This window comes from Diabrotica virgifera, chromosome 8, assembly GCF_917563875.1.
Source record: "Diabrotica virgifera virgifera chromosome 8, PGI_DIABVI_V3a".
NCBI lineage: Eukaryota > Metazoa > Arthropoda > Insecta > Coleoptera > Chrysomelidae > Diabrotica > Diabrotica virgifera.
The window spans coordinates 166696118-166716411 of record NC_065450.1 but is presented as its reverse complement, the minus strand read 5'-3'; the positions used below and the strand labels follow the sequence as shown (position 1 = coordinate 166716411).

Sequence of the window (20294 nt, the reverse complement as noted above, 5' to 3'; positions counted from 1 at the left end):
AAGTTGGAACTCGTCTCTTGCTGTGATTCTCTCGTACTCTCTGTTGACTTGACGGATGGTCCTCGGGTCCGACATTTCCCTGTTCTGTCCATGGATGGCGGCTAACCTTCTAGCTATGGCGTCTACCTTTCCTTGTGCTTCGAAGTGGATTCCCTCTTCGTCTATGATCTGTGGCATTCTCTGTTTTCCTCTCTTCTTGGATTTGATCATCTTCCATACGTTGCCGTGGTTTTCTTCTGCTTTTCGGATGAGGCTGTGCCACTTTGCTTCGTTGAGGGTGCTGAGTCGTAGTCTTATCTCCGTTGATAGTTCGTCAGCATATGTCTTGTATTCTTCCCTCCTGGTTCTTTGGTAGGTTCGTCTGGCTCTGTTTCTGTCTTTGATGATGTCCTGAACTTCAGCTGGTACGACTATCCCTTTGTGGTTGGTCCTTTCCTTTGGGATGTGGTCTTCCATGGCTTGTTTGATCCTTCTGGTGATGTCTTCTACCGTTCCTTCTATGTCTTCCGTGGTTTCGAAGTCTCTCTTCATCTGGAATTGGTTGAGTTGTTGTCTGTAGTTGGTCCAGTTTGCTTCTTTCCATTTCCATCTTTCTTCTGGTTCTACTGTTGGGAGGTCCACCGTTGTCGTCAGGGTTCCGGTGACTGGTTTGTGGTCCGAGCTGCACTCGTAATGGGTCCTGGTGTCCTCTATAATGGCTTCCTTGGTGATGAAGAGGTCCAGGGTGTTGTCTCGTTGTCCTCTGATTGGATTTATTCTGGTTGGTTCATCTGGTGCGAAGATCATCCATTCTCTGTCTTCGCAATGTCTTAGTAGTGCTTCCCCTTGGCGGTTGGATTCTGGGCATCCCCATGCTGTGCGGTGGCAGTTGAAGTCTCCGGCTAGCACTACACTCTCTGAGGTATTCATTAAAGCAACTAATTCTCCAAGATCTGGTAACTCAATCTGACGCTTCCTATAGCAAGAGAAAATATTAGTATCACCTATCCTAACACCAACATTTTCAAAATTGTGAGATACAACCTCTACCTGATACCATACCAGGCTATTTCTGATGTAAATAGCTACTCCTCTATCGGTGTGAGCATCCCTCTTTCCAAATCCCTCGTAGTTGGTAATCCTAGGGAGCTGAGTTGTCGTCATGTAGTTTGTTTCTGACAGGCAGATGACATCTGGTTGGAGTCGGATAACCACTTCCCTCAATTCGTTGATTCTTAGCTTCAGGGACGCTATGTTGAACTGCAGGATCTTCAACTTCTTATGGGGCATTGTAGAGGGCTTCGTATTTGGCGAAGATGGCTCCTCGCGTCCTTAGGTCCTTGTTGCATCTTAGCTCGTCCCTCATGGCGGTCAGCAACTGGATCATCCTGTCGTAATCAACCATATCGTTGATTTCAGCCCATAGGTCGTTGATCTGGTCCATCTTGGATGGTTGGCTTCCTGATGTCTTCGGTTGGTTCGTCCTCGGTGGATTGAAGGGCATCCTGGTCTGCTGTGGTTCACTCCTTGACGCCTGGGCATAGGACATCCCTCCTGCGGATGTTCTATGGACTGAGGGGTGGACTGGTCTTGGGGCCTGTGGCACTGGAATGCTCCTTTGGTTCCTCTTTACCTGTGAATCAAGAAAGTCGATGTGCTTGGGGCACATCGAATAATTACTAGTATGGTCACCTCCACAGTTGCAGCATACCACCGTATTGACCACGTTTTTGGGAAGTGGGCAATCCCTTGTTGCGTGTCCTTTGGCGTACTTCATACATCTTGGTGCCCTAAAACAGTTCCTGGCGCTATGTCCGAAATTCTGGCAGTTGAAGCACTGCGTGGCTCTGGATGGTCTGCTGTAAGAGTCCCATCTGACTCTCACGTTCTGGACTCCTGTGATCCTCTTCACCTCCTTGATGTCCTGGTCCTTGGGCATCTGTAGAAGGTATGAGACTCCTGTACCTCCGTTTTTTGGCTTCATGGCTGTGACCGTGGCTTCGATCCCTTCTGCTTTTAGTTCAGCCTCCATCTCTGCTGTATCCATGTTGGGGGCTGCTCTCATGACGATCTTCTTCTTGATTTCTTCTCTCCTGGCGAAGGTGTGGAATGGTTCCTGCTTCTGTTTGAGTCCTTCCTGGAGCTTTTTGAAGTCATCCAGGCTGTAGGTGTAGACCCTTGTCGTTCTTCCAGCAGGTGCTATCTGGAATTGCTTGTGCCCTAGAATAGAAGATATATTTGATACCACATTCTTAAACTCGCCAATGTTACCTTCAAGGATTACGGGAGGAATCCTTTCTTTCTTTGCCTCCTTCGTGGTTGGGTCCTCGTTTCCGCTGTTCCTTAGGTCTGGTTTGGCCAACCTCTCGAACCTGTTGCTTGTAGACACCGTCGAAGTTCCTGGTTGTTGTTCATCGGGTTTCTGGGTCCTGACCTTCTTTACTGGTACCTCGATCATCGGTGGTTCGTTGCTGGTAGTGTCCATTTCGTTCCTGTCTTCGCTGGCGTCCCTGGTTTTCCTTTCTACGCTCTGTGCCCTCATCCTGTATGTCTGCAAGGTAATTCTTTTCTTGTCCTGAGTTGATTTGCTGGTCTTACTAAATGGCTTCTTTTTGTGGACCTTGTTTGTAACAAACTTCGTCAACTTCGTGATTATTTTTTCCTTCAAAATTGGATCTGAAACATTCCTTAATTTGGGTTTAGATAATGTAGTTTCGACGTTAGTCTTGAAAAAGACTAAAGAAGAAATATCTGAAACGGTTTTCACCGCTTCCACTGAATCTACACTCGTGTTTTCGTTTTCTGACAGTGCAATTATCCGTCCGCCAAAAGACTTAGGAAAATTTCACTGCAAAATTCAAAAGTATACACGTCAAACGTGGAGGTTGCCCACCAAATTCTCAAAGTATACCCCGCGCGCTCGGAAAATTTTTACGTAACTTGTATTAAATTTCGACAGAAAACAATTTAATAATATTACCATTATAATATACAGTCTGTTTACCACTGTATTTGTTTTTCTTGATAAACTTTTATATGTGAAATCTCATTTCTGAAGAAATAATATTACAAAAATGATACATATAATAATATATGAAATATATAACTACTATATTTTTAATTTTTTCATTGTTATATAAATATAATAATAATAATGTTACTTCTTATTATACAATATAAAATTTTTCTTCTTGTAGTGACTATCCGTTGGAGAACATCCAAAACGGATAGTCACTACAAGAAGAAAAAGTTTTATATTGTATAATAAGAAGTAACATTATTATTATTATATTTATATACCAATGAGAAAATTAAAAATATAGTTATATATTTCATATATATGTATCATTTTTGTAATATTATTTCTTCAGAAATGAGATTTCACATATAAAAGTTTATCAAGAAAAACAAATACAGTGTTAAGCGGACTGTATATTATAATGGTAATATTATTAAATTGTTTTCAAACCCAAAAATTATCTCGGCTTCAGTTGGTCGTAGAATTTTTTTATTTTCTTATAAATCTGCGTTTCGTCTTCAGCAACAATAATCTGTAAGTTAAAAACTCATAGGATGTACAGGGCCGCTTCAACTCTAAATGTTTATAACGAAGTTTGCCCCCTTATTTTCAAACCCAAAAATTAGAGGTTTAAAAATGTTTTACGCATTTATTTACATCACAATATGAAAATATAACTCTTTAAAAGGAGATTGGATGTTTCACCAACTCTCTAAGATTTTTTTTCAAAAAGTTATAGCCTTCGACATTTGACCTCTTGGGATAAACAATTTATAGTATCTAAGCAACAAATTCGTTAATCTGGTTTTACAACTTTCTTTTATGTTTGGAATTGAAAGATCTTCATTTTAAAGCTTTAAAAAATATAAAAAAATGATTTGTAGAATAAATAATGCAATTGTAAAAAACGGCATTTTGGACCTTTCGCAGGCTGTTTTGCAATAACCAATAAACGAAATTAAACTTATCATAGCTCAAATGGTAGGTTTTTTAATTCACTACAACTTTCTATAAAAAAGTTTTTCTCTAAAGTGAATATCCTAAGCTGCAAAATTAAAAATCTTTAAAAATTGCAAATTTAACAAATGAAAATCCATATATGATCCATAATGGAGGTAAATAAGTGTTATTTTATAAATACGTGAGGAAGTATATTTAAAATAAAATAAAAAAATCAAATACGGTAAACATAACATAGATTCCTATTTTTATTATTTTTCTATTTTTAAATATAATTATTATGCAATTATTTACATATGACGTACTCTAGACATACAATAAATTTGTCTGTACAATAAGGTTTCTACTAAACAATTCACTTAAAAATTATCTAAACATTACGCTCATTTTACTACTGCTTTTTATCTATTATTTACGGTGTTGGTAAACTAAGATTTTTTGAATAAATTATTGCACAAACTCTATAACAAATATACGAGGTTCGTTCGTAAAAAAAGTTTCCTATACCGCTGAGAAAGAGTGCGATGTGCTGGGAGAAATCTGGCAACACTTCCTTACAAATAAACTCCTCTCTTTTAACTCACCACTTCCGTCTCGCTGCATTGCATAGTGTCTGCCTAGCAGCTGAAGATAAAGGTCACTGTCGCTGTTATCGCCAATTACTCTGGGCTAATTAGCAAAATACAAGGAAAAGTTATTTACCAGCAATTTTATTGCTGGAATCGAATCTTATTATTGTATGTATTAATAATATAGGTATGCAAAGTCCGCAGATAGTGTGCTACTTTTTTTATAAACAAAATGGCGCCCGAAAATCGTGTTTTTTTCAATTTTTGCTCTATAACTCCAAAGATTTTAAATTTACACCAAAAACACTCAAATAAAAATTGACCGCAATTAAATTTTGCACAGAGACGTGTTTTTTCCGATTCAGTTCGACGAAAACTTTCCCCAGGAAAAGCGGGTTTTTCCAACAAAATCTTTAATTTTCAACTAAAATTTTAGATAGGTAATTGTTAATTAATATTTAAATAACTTAGTAATGTAAAAGTCCATTTCGTATAGATTATAATTCCAGAAGCCCATGGAAATTGAATAAACAGTTTAGCAACAATTGAATTGTTAATTAAAAATTTACGGTCGCTATAATAACGACAATAATTAAGGCGCATAAGAATAACTATGATTTTTTCATAAAAAGACACTATACCCATCTAATGTACTATACAGAATTGAAATTGAACTATTTAAGCGGCCTCAGGAATATTTTAAAATTGTAAACAATTTTTTGGCTTATAATTAAATAGAATATCTCGGGAAATATTAAACTAAATTAAATTGTGAAAACGGTATTCGAAAGACAGCGGCAGGACACTTCTTTTAAAAGAAAAACGTTTAATTATGATGAGCGGTTCCTGAGATACAATCGGTCAAAGTTGACCGGAATTTACGGCAAAGATATAAACAATAGGATCATAATTTTCAAACCATCACCTTTTTATTTTTGTCCTTTCTCCACACCAATTTTCATATCTTTAAAATACTCATAACATATATTATTATAATAAAAACTATCGATAATACTTATGAAAATTGCCCAAAATAGCAAAATTCCAATCAAAAATTAGGTTAGGTAGAGAAAATGTAACCCTCAAAGTTCAAAATCGGTATACGTTAAAAAAATGCATTTTCTCGGCTTCCCATGGAGCAATTTCCTTCATTCTTTTTTTGTTCCCTAATAACTCGAGTAGAGCCATCGAACTAACGCATTATTAAATGTCAAACTTGCTTTTGTTTTGTTATAATAGATTAATTTATTTATAAGAACAGAAAACTACATATTTTTTCCAGTTGTAGGCTTTTTTTTAGATAAACTTACTACAAGTGTACCTTTTAAAGTTAGAAACATAAATATTCTCATTTGAAAGCTGTATAATTATTTAAACAATTTTTATTTAAACAAATTAAAATTTTGTGTTTTAATAAATAATTTAATTTATTATAACAAAACGAAAGCAAGTTTGACATTTAAATAATGCGTTAGTTCGATGGCTCTACTCGAATTATTTGGGAACAAAAAAAGAATGAAGGAAATTGCTTCATGAGAAGCCGAGAAAATGCATTTTTTTTTAACGTATACCGATTTGGAACTTTGAGGGTTACATTTTTTCCAACCTAATTTTTGATTGGAATTTTGCTATTTTTGGCAATTTTCACACGTATTATCGATAGTTTTTATTATAATAATATATGTTATGAGTATTTTAAGGATATGAAAATTGGTGTGGAGAAAGACGACAAAAATAAAAAGGTGATGGTTTAAAATTATGATCCTCTTGTTTATATATTTGCCGTAAATTCCGGTCAACTTTGACCGGTTGTATCTCAGGAACTACTCATCATAATTAAACCTTTTTTCTTTTAAAAGAAGCGTCCTGCTGCTGTATTTCGAGTACCATTTTTATAATTTTAAAATATTCCTGAGGCCGCTTAAATAGTCCAATTTCAATTCCGTAAATTACATGAGATAGGTGTAGTGCCTTTGTATGAAAAAATCATAGTTATTCTTATGCATCATAATTTTTGTCGTTATTATAGCGACCGTAAATTTTTAATTAACAATTCAATTGTTGCTAAACTGTTCGTTCAATTTCCATCGACTTCTGGAATTATAATCCATACGAAAAGGGCTTTTACATTACCTAGTTATTTAATTATTGTTTAACAATTACTTCTCTAAAAGTTTAGTTGAAAATTAAAGATTTTGTTGGAAAAACCCGCTTTTTCCGTGGGAAGTTTTCATCGAAGTAAATCGGAAAAAAAGACGTCTCTATGCAGAATTTATTTGCGGTGGATTTTTATTTGAGTGTTTTTGGTGTAAAGTTAAAATCTTTGGAGTTATAGAGCAAAAATTGAAAAAAACACGATTTTCGGGCGCCATTTTGTTTATAAAAAAAGTAGTACACTATCTGTGGACTTTGCAAACCTATATTATTAATATATACAATCATAAGATTCGATTCCAGCAATAAAATTACTGGTAAATAACTTTTCCCAAAAATGGCCTATTCTCCGATAATCAGCCCAGACTAAATGTGAATTTCATGCTGTAATACGTTATTTTAAATGCAAAATGGATTTAACCTGTTAACGTTTATAATCGGTTAATCGAAGTTTATGGGTTGGAGAGCATATCGTCGGCCTCGTATGAAAAGTGCCTAAGTCCCAAAATAAGCAAAAATGAGATTTTTGCGCCATCTGATTAATATTTATGGTACGCATGCATAGCAAGACAAAAAAGTTCAAAAAAGTCAATAGATGTCGCTAGAACCACAAAAAAGAATTCTACCCAACTCCACGGCGTTGGGTGAATCACATGAAACTTGCCAAAGTCTATCATTTTCATTGAGGTTAGATGTACTTTTGCTGCGCCGCTGTGTTATATCTTCAAGATAAGTATTATAAGCTAACGTATTTTCATGGAAATAGTGTAAACTATTTCCATGCGAAATTCCAATTTCCATTGCGATCAATTTGATCATATTATTATAGTTTTTGTGTTAACTACATTTAAGTAGCATTATTATCCTTAAAACCCCACATTTGTTTTTCTTGTGGGACTTAAGCATTTTTCACAGTTTATTTTTGGCGACCTTTTTATGAAGTTACGCACATTTCTTCATGATTTTCGTTTTTAAATGTGCCTAACTCCAAAATTTTTCCTTATTTCAAAAATGAAAGTTGCCTGACTCCATTTTTATAGTAATAATATTTTAAAAATAGATCTATCTTTATGAGAAGGCTGACGGACACTATTCTAAGTAACTGTGTCAAATAAGATAAAGTTTTAAGTAAAAATCATTCTTTAAATCAGTTTTTTTTCGTCTCCTATAAAATTTATTAATTTGGACTTAGGCACTTTTCATATTATGAGGCCGACGATATCTGCTCAACATGTTCGAAACAAATAAAAATTTACGATGAAGATGGGAGCGCAAGACCTTCAGATTCATCATGAATTTCCTTTCGCCCTTCACTGAATTATCTACACCACTTGCGAATATATTGAACAGGTATTCACTTTTACCGATAATCTTTGATTAACTGGCGATAAATATCAATAGGCATTTTGCTTTTAAAAAACGTATTACAGCCCGAATTTCACATTGGCGATCCCAACTGGACAAGCTGCTAGGCAGACACTGAGCAATGCAGAGAGGCGAAAGTGGTGGGTGAGAGAGAGGAAGGATTAATGTGATAGGGCTGCTACACACCTTCAGTTTTAACTGCACAGTTTCAACTGAACAGTCGACCTGTTCAGTTCAGAAACCTATATAATATGTTCGAACCTATATGTGTAGGCAAAACTGAAAACTGTACAGTTTAACTGACAAATAATTGAAATTTCATTAGATAAAACTGTTCAGTTAAAACTGTGCAGTTTAAACTGAAGGTGTGTAGCAAAAACTGTGTAGTTGCTAGTCACCATTTGAAATACTTTTTTGAAAATTCGTGCAAAATCCAGCTTTTCGAATAGGTATGTAAAAAGATTTTTCTACGGACAGTATTTTTAAAGTTATTCTAAATGTTTATAAACTAAAAATTTCAGAAAATTGGCATTAGGATTTGTGACTATAATAAATAATTTGTTATACTTTTTTAATACATACTAATCGTAAAAGTCTTCTAATTTCATTTAACATCCGCAGAATTGCCCTATCTTCATTATTTTCTGTATATATCTTATGTCTATCTTATGTTATTGCAAAAAAAAGTCTCTGGGATAAACATAAAATAACTTTTAAAATAATTAATGGATCACTCAAATTTTGGGGATTTGTTAAGTACACCAGTACCCAACTTTCGGTGAAACACCAAAGTTCTACGTTACTTTTAATAAAAGTTATTAACATATAACAATGTTCACTTATTTCACACTTTGCCAAGCAACAAATTGTCTTCTTAACTTTCAAAAATCGGCATTTGGAAGCTTTTCCAATGTTCTTAAAAATCAAATTTTGTAATTTTATATCAACTATTCATCCTTAAATAGTTATTATAGTCTTTTGGAGTAATTATGAGCTCCTTCCAGTAAATTATCATGCGAATATTATTTTCTTTTTAATAACCAATGTTTACACCACTTTTTTTTGTTTTCTCTTTCCCAAAATGCATAATAGACCAATAATTGTTATAGCATCATCCGATGAAACCATGGTCACTCTGATGAAAAATTATTTTAACTGATAAAACTGAACGCGTGTAGACCATATTAAAAACCGTCTAAAAACATGTTTTATTTTGTTAAACATCAACATATTAACTCGCAAATAACTCGAAAAGTATTGACTTAGTGAAAAAACTCTATAAAAGAAAGGTTGTTTAGAATTCATTTTATCCAGTTCCGGTCTTATTTTGAATGTATTTTTTTCATCTTCGAGAGGAGGGTATTCCCCTCCATTTTTGTAAAATGGAGGGGATGTAGAATTTTAAACTTTTTCTTATATAATAATAGCCAACTTCAACTACGTATTCCCAAATTTTCATCCTTCCTTTATTGTTTTTTGAGTCAGATTGTTCTTTGATCGGGCTAGTATACTGTACTGTTCTAACACTTTATAAATCAACTCTGGTTGACATTCAACTCTCAATATGTGAGGTTGAGGTTCATCCCCTTCACATTACATCTACGTGGGTTAGAATCCTGTGTTGCCCTGGGTAATATCCAGGAATATTTGCAACATCCATTATTATTATTAACATTATGTAGTACCTTTTAAGATCTTATAACATTTAAAGGTTTTTACCCGTAACTTCTTGGTGGCTCACACATGCATACTATTGGCTTTTAACACTAATGATGGATTATTTGTTATTCCGAAAACGTTTTGTTAATGTGATGTAACCCTTATTGGGGTCTTTTAAATATACCTTTTACAAAGGATCCAGTATTTTTTTTATTATTAATCTCTCGTTTAAACCATTGTGTGTAGTTTCATAGTTTCATACAAGTTATTAAAAAGTAAAAGCCTGTGTTTTGTAATACCATATTTTGTTTCAGGTTCCAACATAATCTCTGACTTCAACCTAGTCTGTGATAGGAAAAGTTTACAAAATTTAGCCGAAATGATGTTCCTTGCCGGAGTCGCTCTTGGAGGTCTTGTCAGTGGTATCATCTCTGACAAATATGGAAGAAAAAGGACGTTGATGATATCTGTTACTCTACAGACCATACTCGGTAATACACGAACTATAATTCTAAGTACTAAAGTGTTTTTTTTTCTTTTCTTATTGGCTTTGGATTGCTTGATTCATTCCGCCACAATAGATAATAAATTACTGTTTGCTACAATATCTCAAATATAATAACATTATGTTCATGTGGGCACATATAATACTTATGCAAGCACATACAGTGGAACCTCGATAACTCGGATTAATCGGGACCGCGGCCGATCCGGGTTATCGAAAATCCGGGTTAGCCGGAGAATATGCTAAAAATGAATAAAATACTTTATGAAACATAACATGAAATATATATAAAAATATGCACAGTACCTACACATCTAAATTACTAAAAACACGCAAACACAAACCTAAGCAAACGGAAGCGAACAATACAATACTGTATTCATACAGTCACAATCTGAACGATGTTTTGTTATTATGTATTAAGAACAGTGAAAACTAAGACCATTGATTAAAAAAGAATTTTTTAAATAGTCTTTCTTAAACAATGCTTACACAGTTTGAAATAAAAAATAAAGGAATACTACAGACAGGGGCCTGTTGTTTCTGCCGGCTTGTGCCATGAGTCATTTTTACTATCGTATAGTTAAAATTACACAAATACACATTATCTCTCAAATATTATATTACATACATACATTTTTATTGTTGAAATGTTTATCTGATAATTTACTATTTTGATGGGAAATAAGCCACAATTAAATTGAAAAAATAATTTTATTAACATTTCGACGCCCAGAACGGGTGTCACTGTCAAAATACAAAATATGTACTGAAAATCAAAATGTTTATCTGATGAAAATCGGTCCGGGTTAGCCGGACTTCCGGGTTATCGGGGCCGACTTATCGGGGTTCCACTGTACATACATAGGTAGATACTAATAAATAAAAACCAAAAAATACAAAAAAAGGAAGTGGAAACATTAAATTGACAAGCAGGTATACTCTTCATTCAGAGCCCTAACCAAATTAAATTAACTTGCAAATAGTGAATTAGACAAAAATACTAAACTGATTACTAATACTAAATACTAATAAATATATAAATTTTGGTTTTCACAGCGCTAAGGTTTTAACTCGGTTCAACACCCCGGAGGTTTGGACCTTTTTGTGTTTTTAATTTTTTTGTTTAATTTATTATACTTTTTTTAATTTGATTTGTTTTTTACTTTTTTGTTTTGTTTTTAAAATTTTTTGTTGTTTTGGTTTTTTTCTTGTTTTATTTTTAATTTATATTACACAATTTTTTTTATTTATTTTTTAATTTTTTCAATATAAATTGTTATACAATTTTATTATTACTACTTCCCTGCAAACTTTACTTAATAAAATTTCACAGGGAGGTAATATTATTACATAAGGATAAACATAAAAAACAATAATTGCTAATTTCGTTTTTTAATTTTATGTATTTTAATTCGTTAGATACTTCAAACTACACATTAGATTAGATATACAGAGAGGGACACAATTATGGAATGAATTCAATTTTTCGAGAATAGACGATTTTGGAGAAAAATCTCGAAGCTGATGAATTTTTATTTTTAAATTATGATTTTTTGGCATATATTTCGTACTAGTGTCGTTATCCATCTGGGCGTGATGACGTCATCGATGATATTTTTAAATAAGAATAGGGGCCATGTGCTAGCTTAATTGAAAGATTATTTAATTCTGTATTTAGTAATATAAACAGCGACATAATTATTTATGCAGGGTGATCAAAAATATATTTTTGAATCAAATTTATTGCCTTAAGAAGAAGTGCGTAATATATAATTATTTATTTAATTTATTCAAAATACATTTTGCTGTCGCAAACTAACAAAAGGCAGGTGAGTGGTAGTTTCACAATTTAAGTGAGAATCAATGTTTGTTTGTATGCCAAATAAACATTTTTTCTGTTTTCTGACAGCGGTAAAATGGATTTTGAATTAAATAAATTATATATTATATACATAAAATGTTTGTGTCAATTTATTTAATTTAATAGTTATTTATGATATAGGTGTTAAAAGTACACGTTTAAGGCACGCATGTGAAAGTTTGCAGAATGAGCAATAGCGAGTTCTGCAATTCACATGAGTGCCTTAAAACACATACAATCACGCATATCATACAATATTTTTTCTACAAACGTAATTACAGGACAATATCTACAAAAACTTTTACTTGAACTTGACTGACATTAGTCCTGTCGCCAGGGGGGGTACAACGGCCTCGTTAATTCAGATGGACTTACCCAAGTTTTTTTATGTATTTTGACCCGTAGAACACGAATTTTTTGGGTAACAGTTGATCCGGATGTCGATAAGATTGTTATAGACCAAGAACTTGAGGAATCAAATAACAGCGATTTTTGGCAAAACAAAACAATATTTTGTATTTTTTGGGTCATTTTAAGCAAAAAATATTTCTACAAGTTTTTTAGTAGGATGCACAGTTTTCGAGATAAACGCGGTTGAACTTTCAAAAAATCGAAAAACTGCAATTTTTAAACCCGAATAACTTTTGATTAAAAAATAAAATAGCAATTCTGCTTAGCGCCTTTGAAAGTTCAAGTCAAATTATGTCGGTTTTGATTATTTGCATTGCTAAAAATTTATTGTGTTATTGTTAAACAAAGCTACAAACAACTAGTGCGTGAGTGATGTTTCTATGATTTCTCATTTAAAATCGAACGAGTAGGTAGAATAGGTACTAGTGCAATCAAGACTATTTCTACGTTACATGCGGTAAAACGCATGTAAAAGCACGGGAAACCCTACGTGTTTATAGCTTTGTTAAACAATAAAAAAATAAATTTTTACCAATGCAAATAATCAAAACCGATATAATTTGACTTAAACTTTCAAATGCGGTAAGCAGACTTGCTATTTTATTTTTTAATCAAAAGTTATTCGGGTTCAGAAATTGCAATTTTTCGATTTTTTTAAAGTTCAACCGCGTTTATCTCGAAAACTGTGCATCCTACGAAAAAACTTGTAGAAATATTTTTTACTTAAAATGGCCCAAAAAATACAAAATATTGTTTTGTTTTGCCAAAAATCGCTGTTATTTGATTCCTCAAGTTCTTGGTCTATAACAATCTTATCGACATCCGGATCAACTGTTACCCAAAAAATTCGTGTTCTACGGGTCAAAATACATAAAAAAAACTTGAGTAAGTCCATCTGAATTAACGAGGCCGTTGTACCCCCCCTGGCGACAGGACTACATTCCAATTTTATATTTTTTGACATTACATCAATATTGCATATACGGTCAATACGAACTGCAGTGCCTTAAAATTTTTTTAAAGCACTAGTGCCTTAAAGTAGCATTTTTAACGCTCGTATTGAGTGCTAAAAATTGCATTTTTAACGCGGTTGTAGAAAAAAAATATTTTTTCGGCCAAACTCTATAAATAATTATGTTAATATTTATATTAGATACTCATTATAGAAGTAAATAACCTTTAAAACTAGCTAGTACACGATCCCTATTTTCATTTAAAAAATCATCGATTACGATTACATCATTACGTCCAGATGGGTCACGTCACTCGTAGGTGTAATATACATATAGTCCAAGTAATGAAGCTTAAAATAGGACAAAGCCTCGCAATTTTTACAGAATGGATCGATTTGCTTGAAAATTTGAGAGTAAGTAGTGGATAGTCCAAGGATCAAAATCTATATGATGCCGAAAGGCGCTTTTACCATGAGGGTGGTTGCCACCCTATGTCGGGGGTGAAAATTTTTTATTATATTTTGACCGCAAAAGTTGGTAAAAACATTCATTCTAAGCAAAAAATGTTCTATACATTTTTTTGATAAAATTAATAGTTTTCGATTTATTCGCTATCGAAAGTGTTAGTTTTATATCGAAAAAATCAATGTTTAATCAGTTTTCTGCTAATAACTCAAAAAGTTTTCGTTTTATCAAAACAACTTTGCTTAACAAAAATGTACCTTTTGAAAAAATAAACAAAACCGTTTTTTTTAATTTTCTTTAAGACCAATAGTAATCGAGCTATACTTTATTATATGTTAGCTCTTCTTCGTCAAATGCTAAATATTGTAGTTTCAAAGTCAAAAGACGAAAAACTATGCATTTTTCGAGGATAACTTGTTTAAACTAATTTGAAGTATTTAAAAATATCTATCTCCAGAAGTCAAACAAAGTCTTTAGCTCAAAAATTAAGTGGCTTATAATGAAAAGAATGTCAGACCCTATATTTTTCAGCGAAAAAGTGATTGAAAGCAAACCCCTAATCACCATCCTGAATCAAATTAGTCATTGTCCTTATTTCGTCTTCTTTACTTATGTATTATTAATAGGTTTTAGAAGTTTAACTGGTTTAGAATGATTAGTTTTTAAAAAAATGGAGTCAAAAGCAAATATCGAATTTTTGAAGTGTGGTAAAAAATTTCCTTTTCTTCAGAATAGAAAGATTATCATCATAGATACGAAAAAATATTTAAATATGAAATTGTAGCTTATTTAATTCCCAAGAACTTGGTTTGCAAAAATTTTTTCTACGGTAAAAATTAAGTGAGCTATTGACAATTAAATCTTGTAATAACATGCAAAAATCACCTTTACCAACCCTTTCAAAGTCACCACTTTTTGCGACTGAGGATTTTAAAAGAATTTAATATTAATAGTCGTATAGATCTTGTAAAAACCTACAAAATTATTTTTAGCACACTTTCTAAGATAAAAATTAAAAAGGTTACGGTTAAAAAATCAATATATTTTTTTGAGAAAAAAAAAGAAATCCAATTGGAAGCATAATAATTGTAAGTAAGCTTTGCTTTTAGTCATTGGCCTTATTCATTCTTCTTTATTTATGTATTATTAATAGATTCTAGAAGTTTGACTGGCTTAGAATGATTAGTTTTAAAAAAACTGGAGTTAAAAACGAATAACGACTTTTTGTAGTTTGGCAAGAATGCCATTTTCTTCAGAATAGAAAGATTAGCATCAGATATACGAAAAAATGTTTTTATATGAAATTGTAGGTTATTTAATTCCCAAGAACTTAGTTTGAAAAAAATTTTTCTACGGCGAAAATTGAGTGAATGGTTAATGAGTATATATAAAAAAACATTGATTTTTTCTGTATAAAACTAACACTTTCGATAGCGAATAAATCGAAAAGTATTAATTTTATCAAAAAAATGTATAGAACATTTTTTGCTTAGAATCAATATTTTTATCAACTTTTGCAGTCAAAATATAATAAAAAATTTCCACCCCTAAGATGGGGTGGCAACCTCCCCCATGGTAAAAGCGCCTTTCAACGTCATATAGATTTTGATCCTTGAACTATCCACTACTTGTTTTCAAATTTTCAAGCAAATCGATCCATTCTGTAAAAATTGCGAGGTGAAATGCTTCGGTTCCTGGACTAATAAAGACATAAAATCATTTATGAAAATTTTAAAAAATTGACCTGTTTCAGTCAGCAGACCAACTTTAAATTTTAACCAATTAAATATCTTAAACAAAACAGACGCCATTCGTGAAACTTTGCATGCGAGTACAATGCCACAAAATGCATTTGACGCCATATTTTTTGTTTCTACTCTACTTCCGGTTTCACCAGAAATACCATTAACAAATTTAATTTAAATGGGACCCCCTGTATATTTTTTCCAGATTTTAAAAGAACTTCGTATTCCTAATTTGTACATTCCAAGTTTGGTAGAAAATAGTTGTTAAAACAAGAAGACCAATGAGAATGCTAATATAAAAAAATCACTTTAAATGTTCAAAATGCTGATCGTTCATATCCTGACAATGTGCAAGCCTTATTCTTAAATTCGTGGGTAACTATCTCGAAAACTGTTCCATATTAGTTCACATTCATTAATAATTTATTTTTCTAACACTGTTTAACCTTCCGATGACCAACTTTTTTTTTGTTACACGGATGACCAAGGGGGAAAAATGACCCTAGGTCAAAAATGTCAAAAATGACAATTAACAAAAAAATTAAATTTTTTTTTTTAATTTTTAATTTTTTTTGGCATGGACTTTATGTCATTCAGCCAGTCACAACATGAGTATTAGTGTCATGTGTAGTGTGTATGTTGAGTAAGTGTCTTGTTACTTTGCAAAGTCGACGTCATTAGCGTAAAACTACTTGTAATTACACATAATAGACGCTATTTTACTAAACATCAACTTAAGAATATATTTTTTATTCGTAAAATATAGGGAATTTTTTTTATTTCAAAATATGAGGATATCTAGAATGATATTAAAGTCAAATAAAAAAATAATGAGTTAAAAATTAAAAATACTTTTGAATTTATTAAACAAAAACATACGCTGGGGTCACAATTTCCCCCGCTTGGTCATCCGAAGGTTAATATCATGTTCATTATTCACTATTTTTAATAGATAATAACACCCATTACTTTACCCGTGGGTAATGGTTCATTACTCACTGGTCATTACTCGCAGGTTTAAATTAGGTTCAAATGATGCCTAGTGGCATATTAGTACATTCTTTCACGGTTTTTGCTCTAGATTTTAAAGAACCGCTTGGATTGACATGAAATTTGGCATACGTATAGCTTACGTGTCAAAGAAAAAAAGTGATATTGTGCCGATGTGTGCTTTTGCCCTGGGGGTAACTTTCACCCCCTCTTGGGGGTGAAAAAATATATGTCCAAAATAAGTCCGGAAATGGGTAAACTGACTAATTTTAAGTAACTTTTGTTCTATAGAGCTTTTTCGACAAGTCAACACTTTTCGAGTTATTTGCGAGTGAATATGTTCATTTTTCAACAAAATAACCACATTTTTAGACGGTTTTTTGCAAATAACTCAAAAAGTAAGTATTTTGTCGAAAAAAATGTTCTTAGCAAAAATATAGCCTATAAAAAAGTTAAAAAAATGGTGTACCGTTAGGTCTCTGGATATCGTAGAACCAGAGTTATAGCCAATGAAAATATATTCATATTCACCAAATTTCAAATAGAATATTTCGCCGTGAAATATCCAAAAAATTAAGCACTTTTTGGGAAAAACCCATTATAACTTTTTTAAAGTGTTTAAAAAAGCTTTACTTCTGTTTCTACAAAAAAATTCTAGCATTAAATTTAAGCAAGTTACTCTCAAAATAAAGTTGGTCCTTTTTGTTTTTGCAAAAAAAAAATCGCGAAGACCACCCCCTAATTAGCAACTTAAATTAAATTAGTCGTTACCGCTCCACAAATTATTTAACTTATGTTGTGTTTATATGATCTGTAAGTTTCATCGATTCAAAGTGCTTATTTTTGAAAAAATTTGGTTTCAACATAACATTTTTAAAAATTTAAATTTTGAAAAATATGCTTTTTTTCAAAATAACTTAAAAATTGTTAGAGATACCAAAAATCTCGAAAAACAAAAAAAAGTCAGATTTGCTTTTCTCAATATCATGTATTTTTTTGTTTTTCTGTTAGACAAAAATTGATTAAGATTTGGTGTTTCTAAATTTGCATACATTCGTGATCAGTGACTCGATCAACCCATTTTAACTACAGCCCTTTCAATAATAAGGACTTTGAACCGATGAATATTACAGATCATATAAACAATATATACACGAGTCAAAAAAATTGTGAAGTCGTAACGATTAAGTTCATTTAAGATACTAATTAGGGGGTGATTTTCTCGATTTTTTTACCGAAACCAAAAGGGAATAACTTTATTTTGAGCGTAACTTGTTTAATTTTGATGCTAGAATTTTTTTTATAAAACAAAAATGAAGCTTTTTTTAATATTTTAAATAAGTTGTAATGAGTTGTTTCCGAAATGTGCTTCGTTTTTGGTTATTTCACGTTAAAATGTTCCATTTGGAATTTGACGAATATGAACCTATTTTTCATTAGCTATAACTCTGCTTCTACTAGGTGTAGAGACGAGATATATACACCATTTTTTTTTAATTTTTTACAGGCTATATTTTTGCTGAGAATATTTTTTCGACAAAATTCTTACTATTTGAGTTATTTGCGAAAAACAGTCTAGAAGCGTGGTTATTTTGTTGAAAAAATGAACATATTCACTGCCAAATAACTCGAAAAGTATTGACTTAGTGAAAAAACACTATAGAACAAAAGTTACTTAAAATTAGCCAGTTTATCCATTTCCTTTCCTGACTTTCTTTGGACGAATATTTTTTCACTCCCAAAACGGGGTGAAAACCACCCCCAGGGCAAAAGCACATATCGGCACAATATCACTTTTTTTCTTCGACTTGTTAGCTAAGTGTATGGAAAATTTTATGTCAATCCAAGCGGTTCTTTAAAATTTAGAGGTTTTGCAATATTTTACCGTTAAAGAACGGACTATATGTGACAGATGTTAAGGTGGAAAGGGACTGTCATCAATTTTTAGCTTTTATTATAATATTATGGCTAATTTTTAATCCAGGAGTAATTCAAAGTTACCGCGCCGTAATGCTTGTTTGTAATTGGTTACAACCTCAGTCAAGTTTACTTCACCATAGCCACCTTTACTTTACAAGCCATGAAGAGAAAAAGGCAACGTCGCAATTGATGACGTCGGTAGTCTGACTTTCGGACTACCGCTTTCGAAAACACGATTTTAAATTACAAATTCAAGTAAAACTTATAGTATTTTTTGAGTCGAACAGAAAAATATATTAACTAGAAGCTTTTACAAAATCAAATTAAAAGTAATTCCTTGTAAGTAACGTTTATTATACAAAAAAAAAAAAGAAACAATGACAAGAAAATGTGTAAAATACTTCATTTTAAATAAATAATATCTTATTTTAAAATATATGCAAAATATCGCTAGAAATAACTATAAAAACAATTGCTGACAATGTTTGATGTGCATTGTTGGGGTTTAGAGTAGATAACTTTCTTTTTTGTTATCGCCCTTATCGTTCTATTTCTTTTTATACTTTTTTGAAGATTCATTACTTTTATGGCTGCTATTTTTGTATAATTATTTAAAACAATATTACACATAATTTTTATAACAGCAGAATAAACTTTGAAGGCATTTTCCCTACATTCACACTAAAATTCAAAATTTAAGTGAAATCCTTCATGCTGTTGTAAACTTTTCATTACCAAAGATCATAATAACATCAAGTCACAATAATTGTTTTGCAAAAATAATTTTTTAAGATTGGGATTATTAATAATAAATTCAAATTTTAAACAAAGGTGATAATAAATACATTTTACTGAATCCGTTGCTAAGCACAAACCATCCCTTTGCAAATAATCATAGTAATCTGCTCCAGTTGTCTCTCCTTGTCTGCAAAAAAGCCTTTACCTTTTAAAGCTCTTTATAGTTTGTAGCACGAAACATTGTAAAATTTTTCAGTTTCTCTGTAAATATGGTGAATATTGTATACAAACAAATGAAAACTGACAGACTTAACCGGTCTACCATTAGATGTTGCCAAGTTTCAACTTCATGGCTTGTTAAGTAAAGGTGGCTATGACTCCACTGTTATAAAATTTTGACACTAACGACATTTATGAAATTTTCATACTACTAGCATTTCGTAGGTTAATTATGTTATATCGGTAATTTTCTTGTGTTTCTGCGTTTTTTACTTTAATTTTTAGATTTTTAATCTGCTTTCATATAAAAAACAGTTGTTTTTTGAACTCTTTAGCGACGTATTAGTATAATATAAGATTTATGGATTACCGTCGAAGGCTGATATGATCTTTAATATGTATTCGGTAACTTTTCTAGTAACTTTCTTGGGTGTAAATCTGTCTTTTTAGTTTAATCCTCCTGGTTTAAAAACAATTCATAGTCGTATATAAATTGAAAAATTACTTAAAGTTGTTTATTTAATATGGACAATAATTATTGTAATTTATATCAATAATAACCTTCGAAAAATTTAAGGATTTTTAACTGTAGCAATGGGTATTTTTTAAGTTTAAATTTCATCATTTTAACATTTAAGATTGAAGTTGTTAAATGATAAACACAAACAATGTTTACATCAACGTCACTATACAATGTTTATCATAAACGTAAACATTTAGGATTCCAATTGCATTCATATCTACAGTGAGTTACAACTAATTAATTAAATGCACTTTAA

The 20294-nt window shown here is 31.9% G+C and overlaps 1 protein-coding gene across 9 annotated transcripts in view; it reads left to right on the top strand.

The window, feature by feature from the left end:
- LOC126889552 (organic cation transporter protein-like) overlaps nucleotides 1-20294 on the top strand; it is a 557313-nt gene that overhangs the window by 519191 nt on the left and 17828 nt on the right. For all 9 annotated transcript variants that reach the window (XM_050657918.1, XM_050657915.1, XM_050657920.1 and 6 more), the window contains one exon: nucleotides 10020-10196. In XM_050657918.1, the coding sequence (XP_050513875.1) occupies nucleotides 10020-10196 (177 nt within the window). The remainder of the gene's footprint in view (nucleotides 1-10019; nucleotides 10197-20294) is intronic.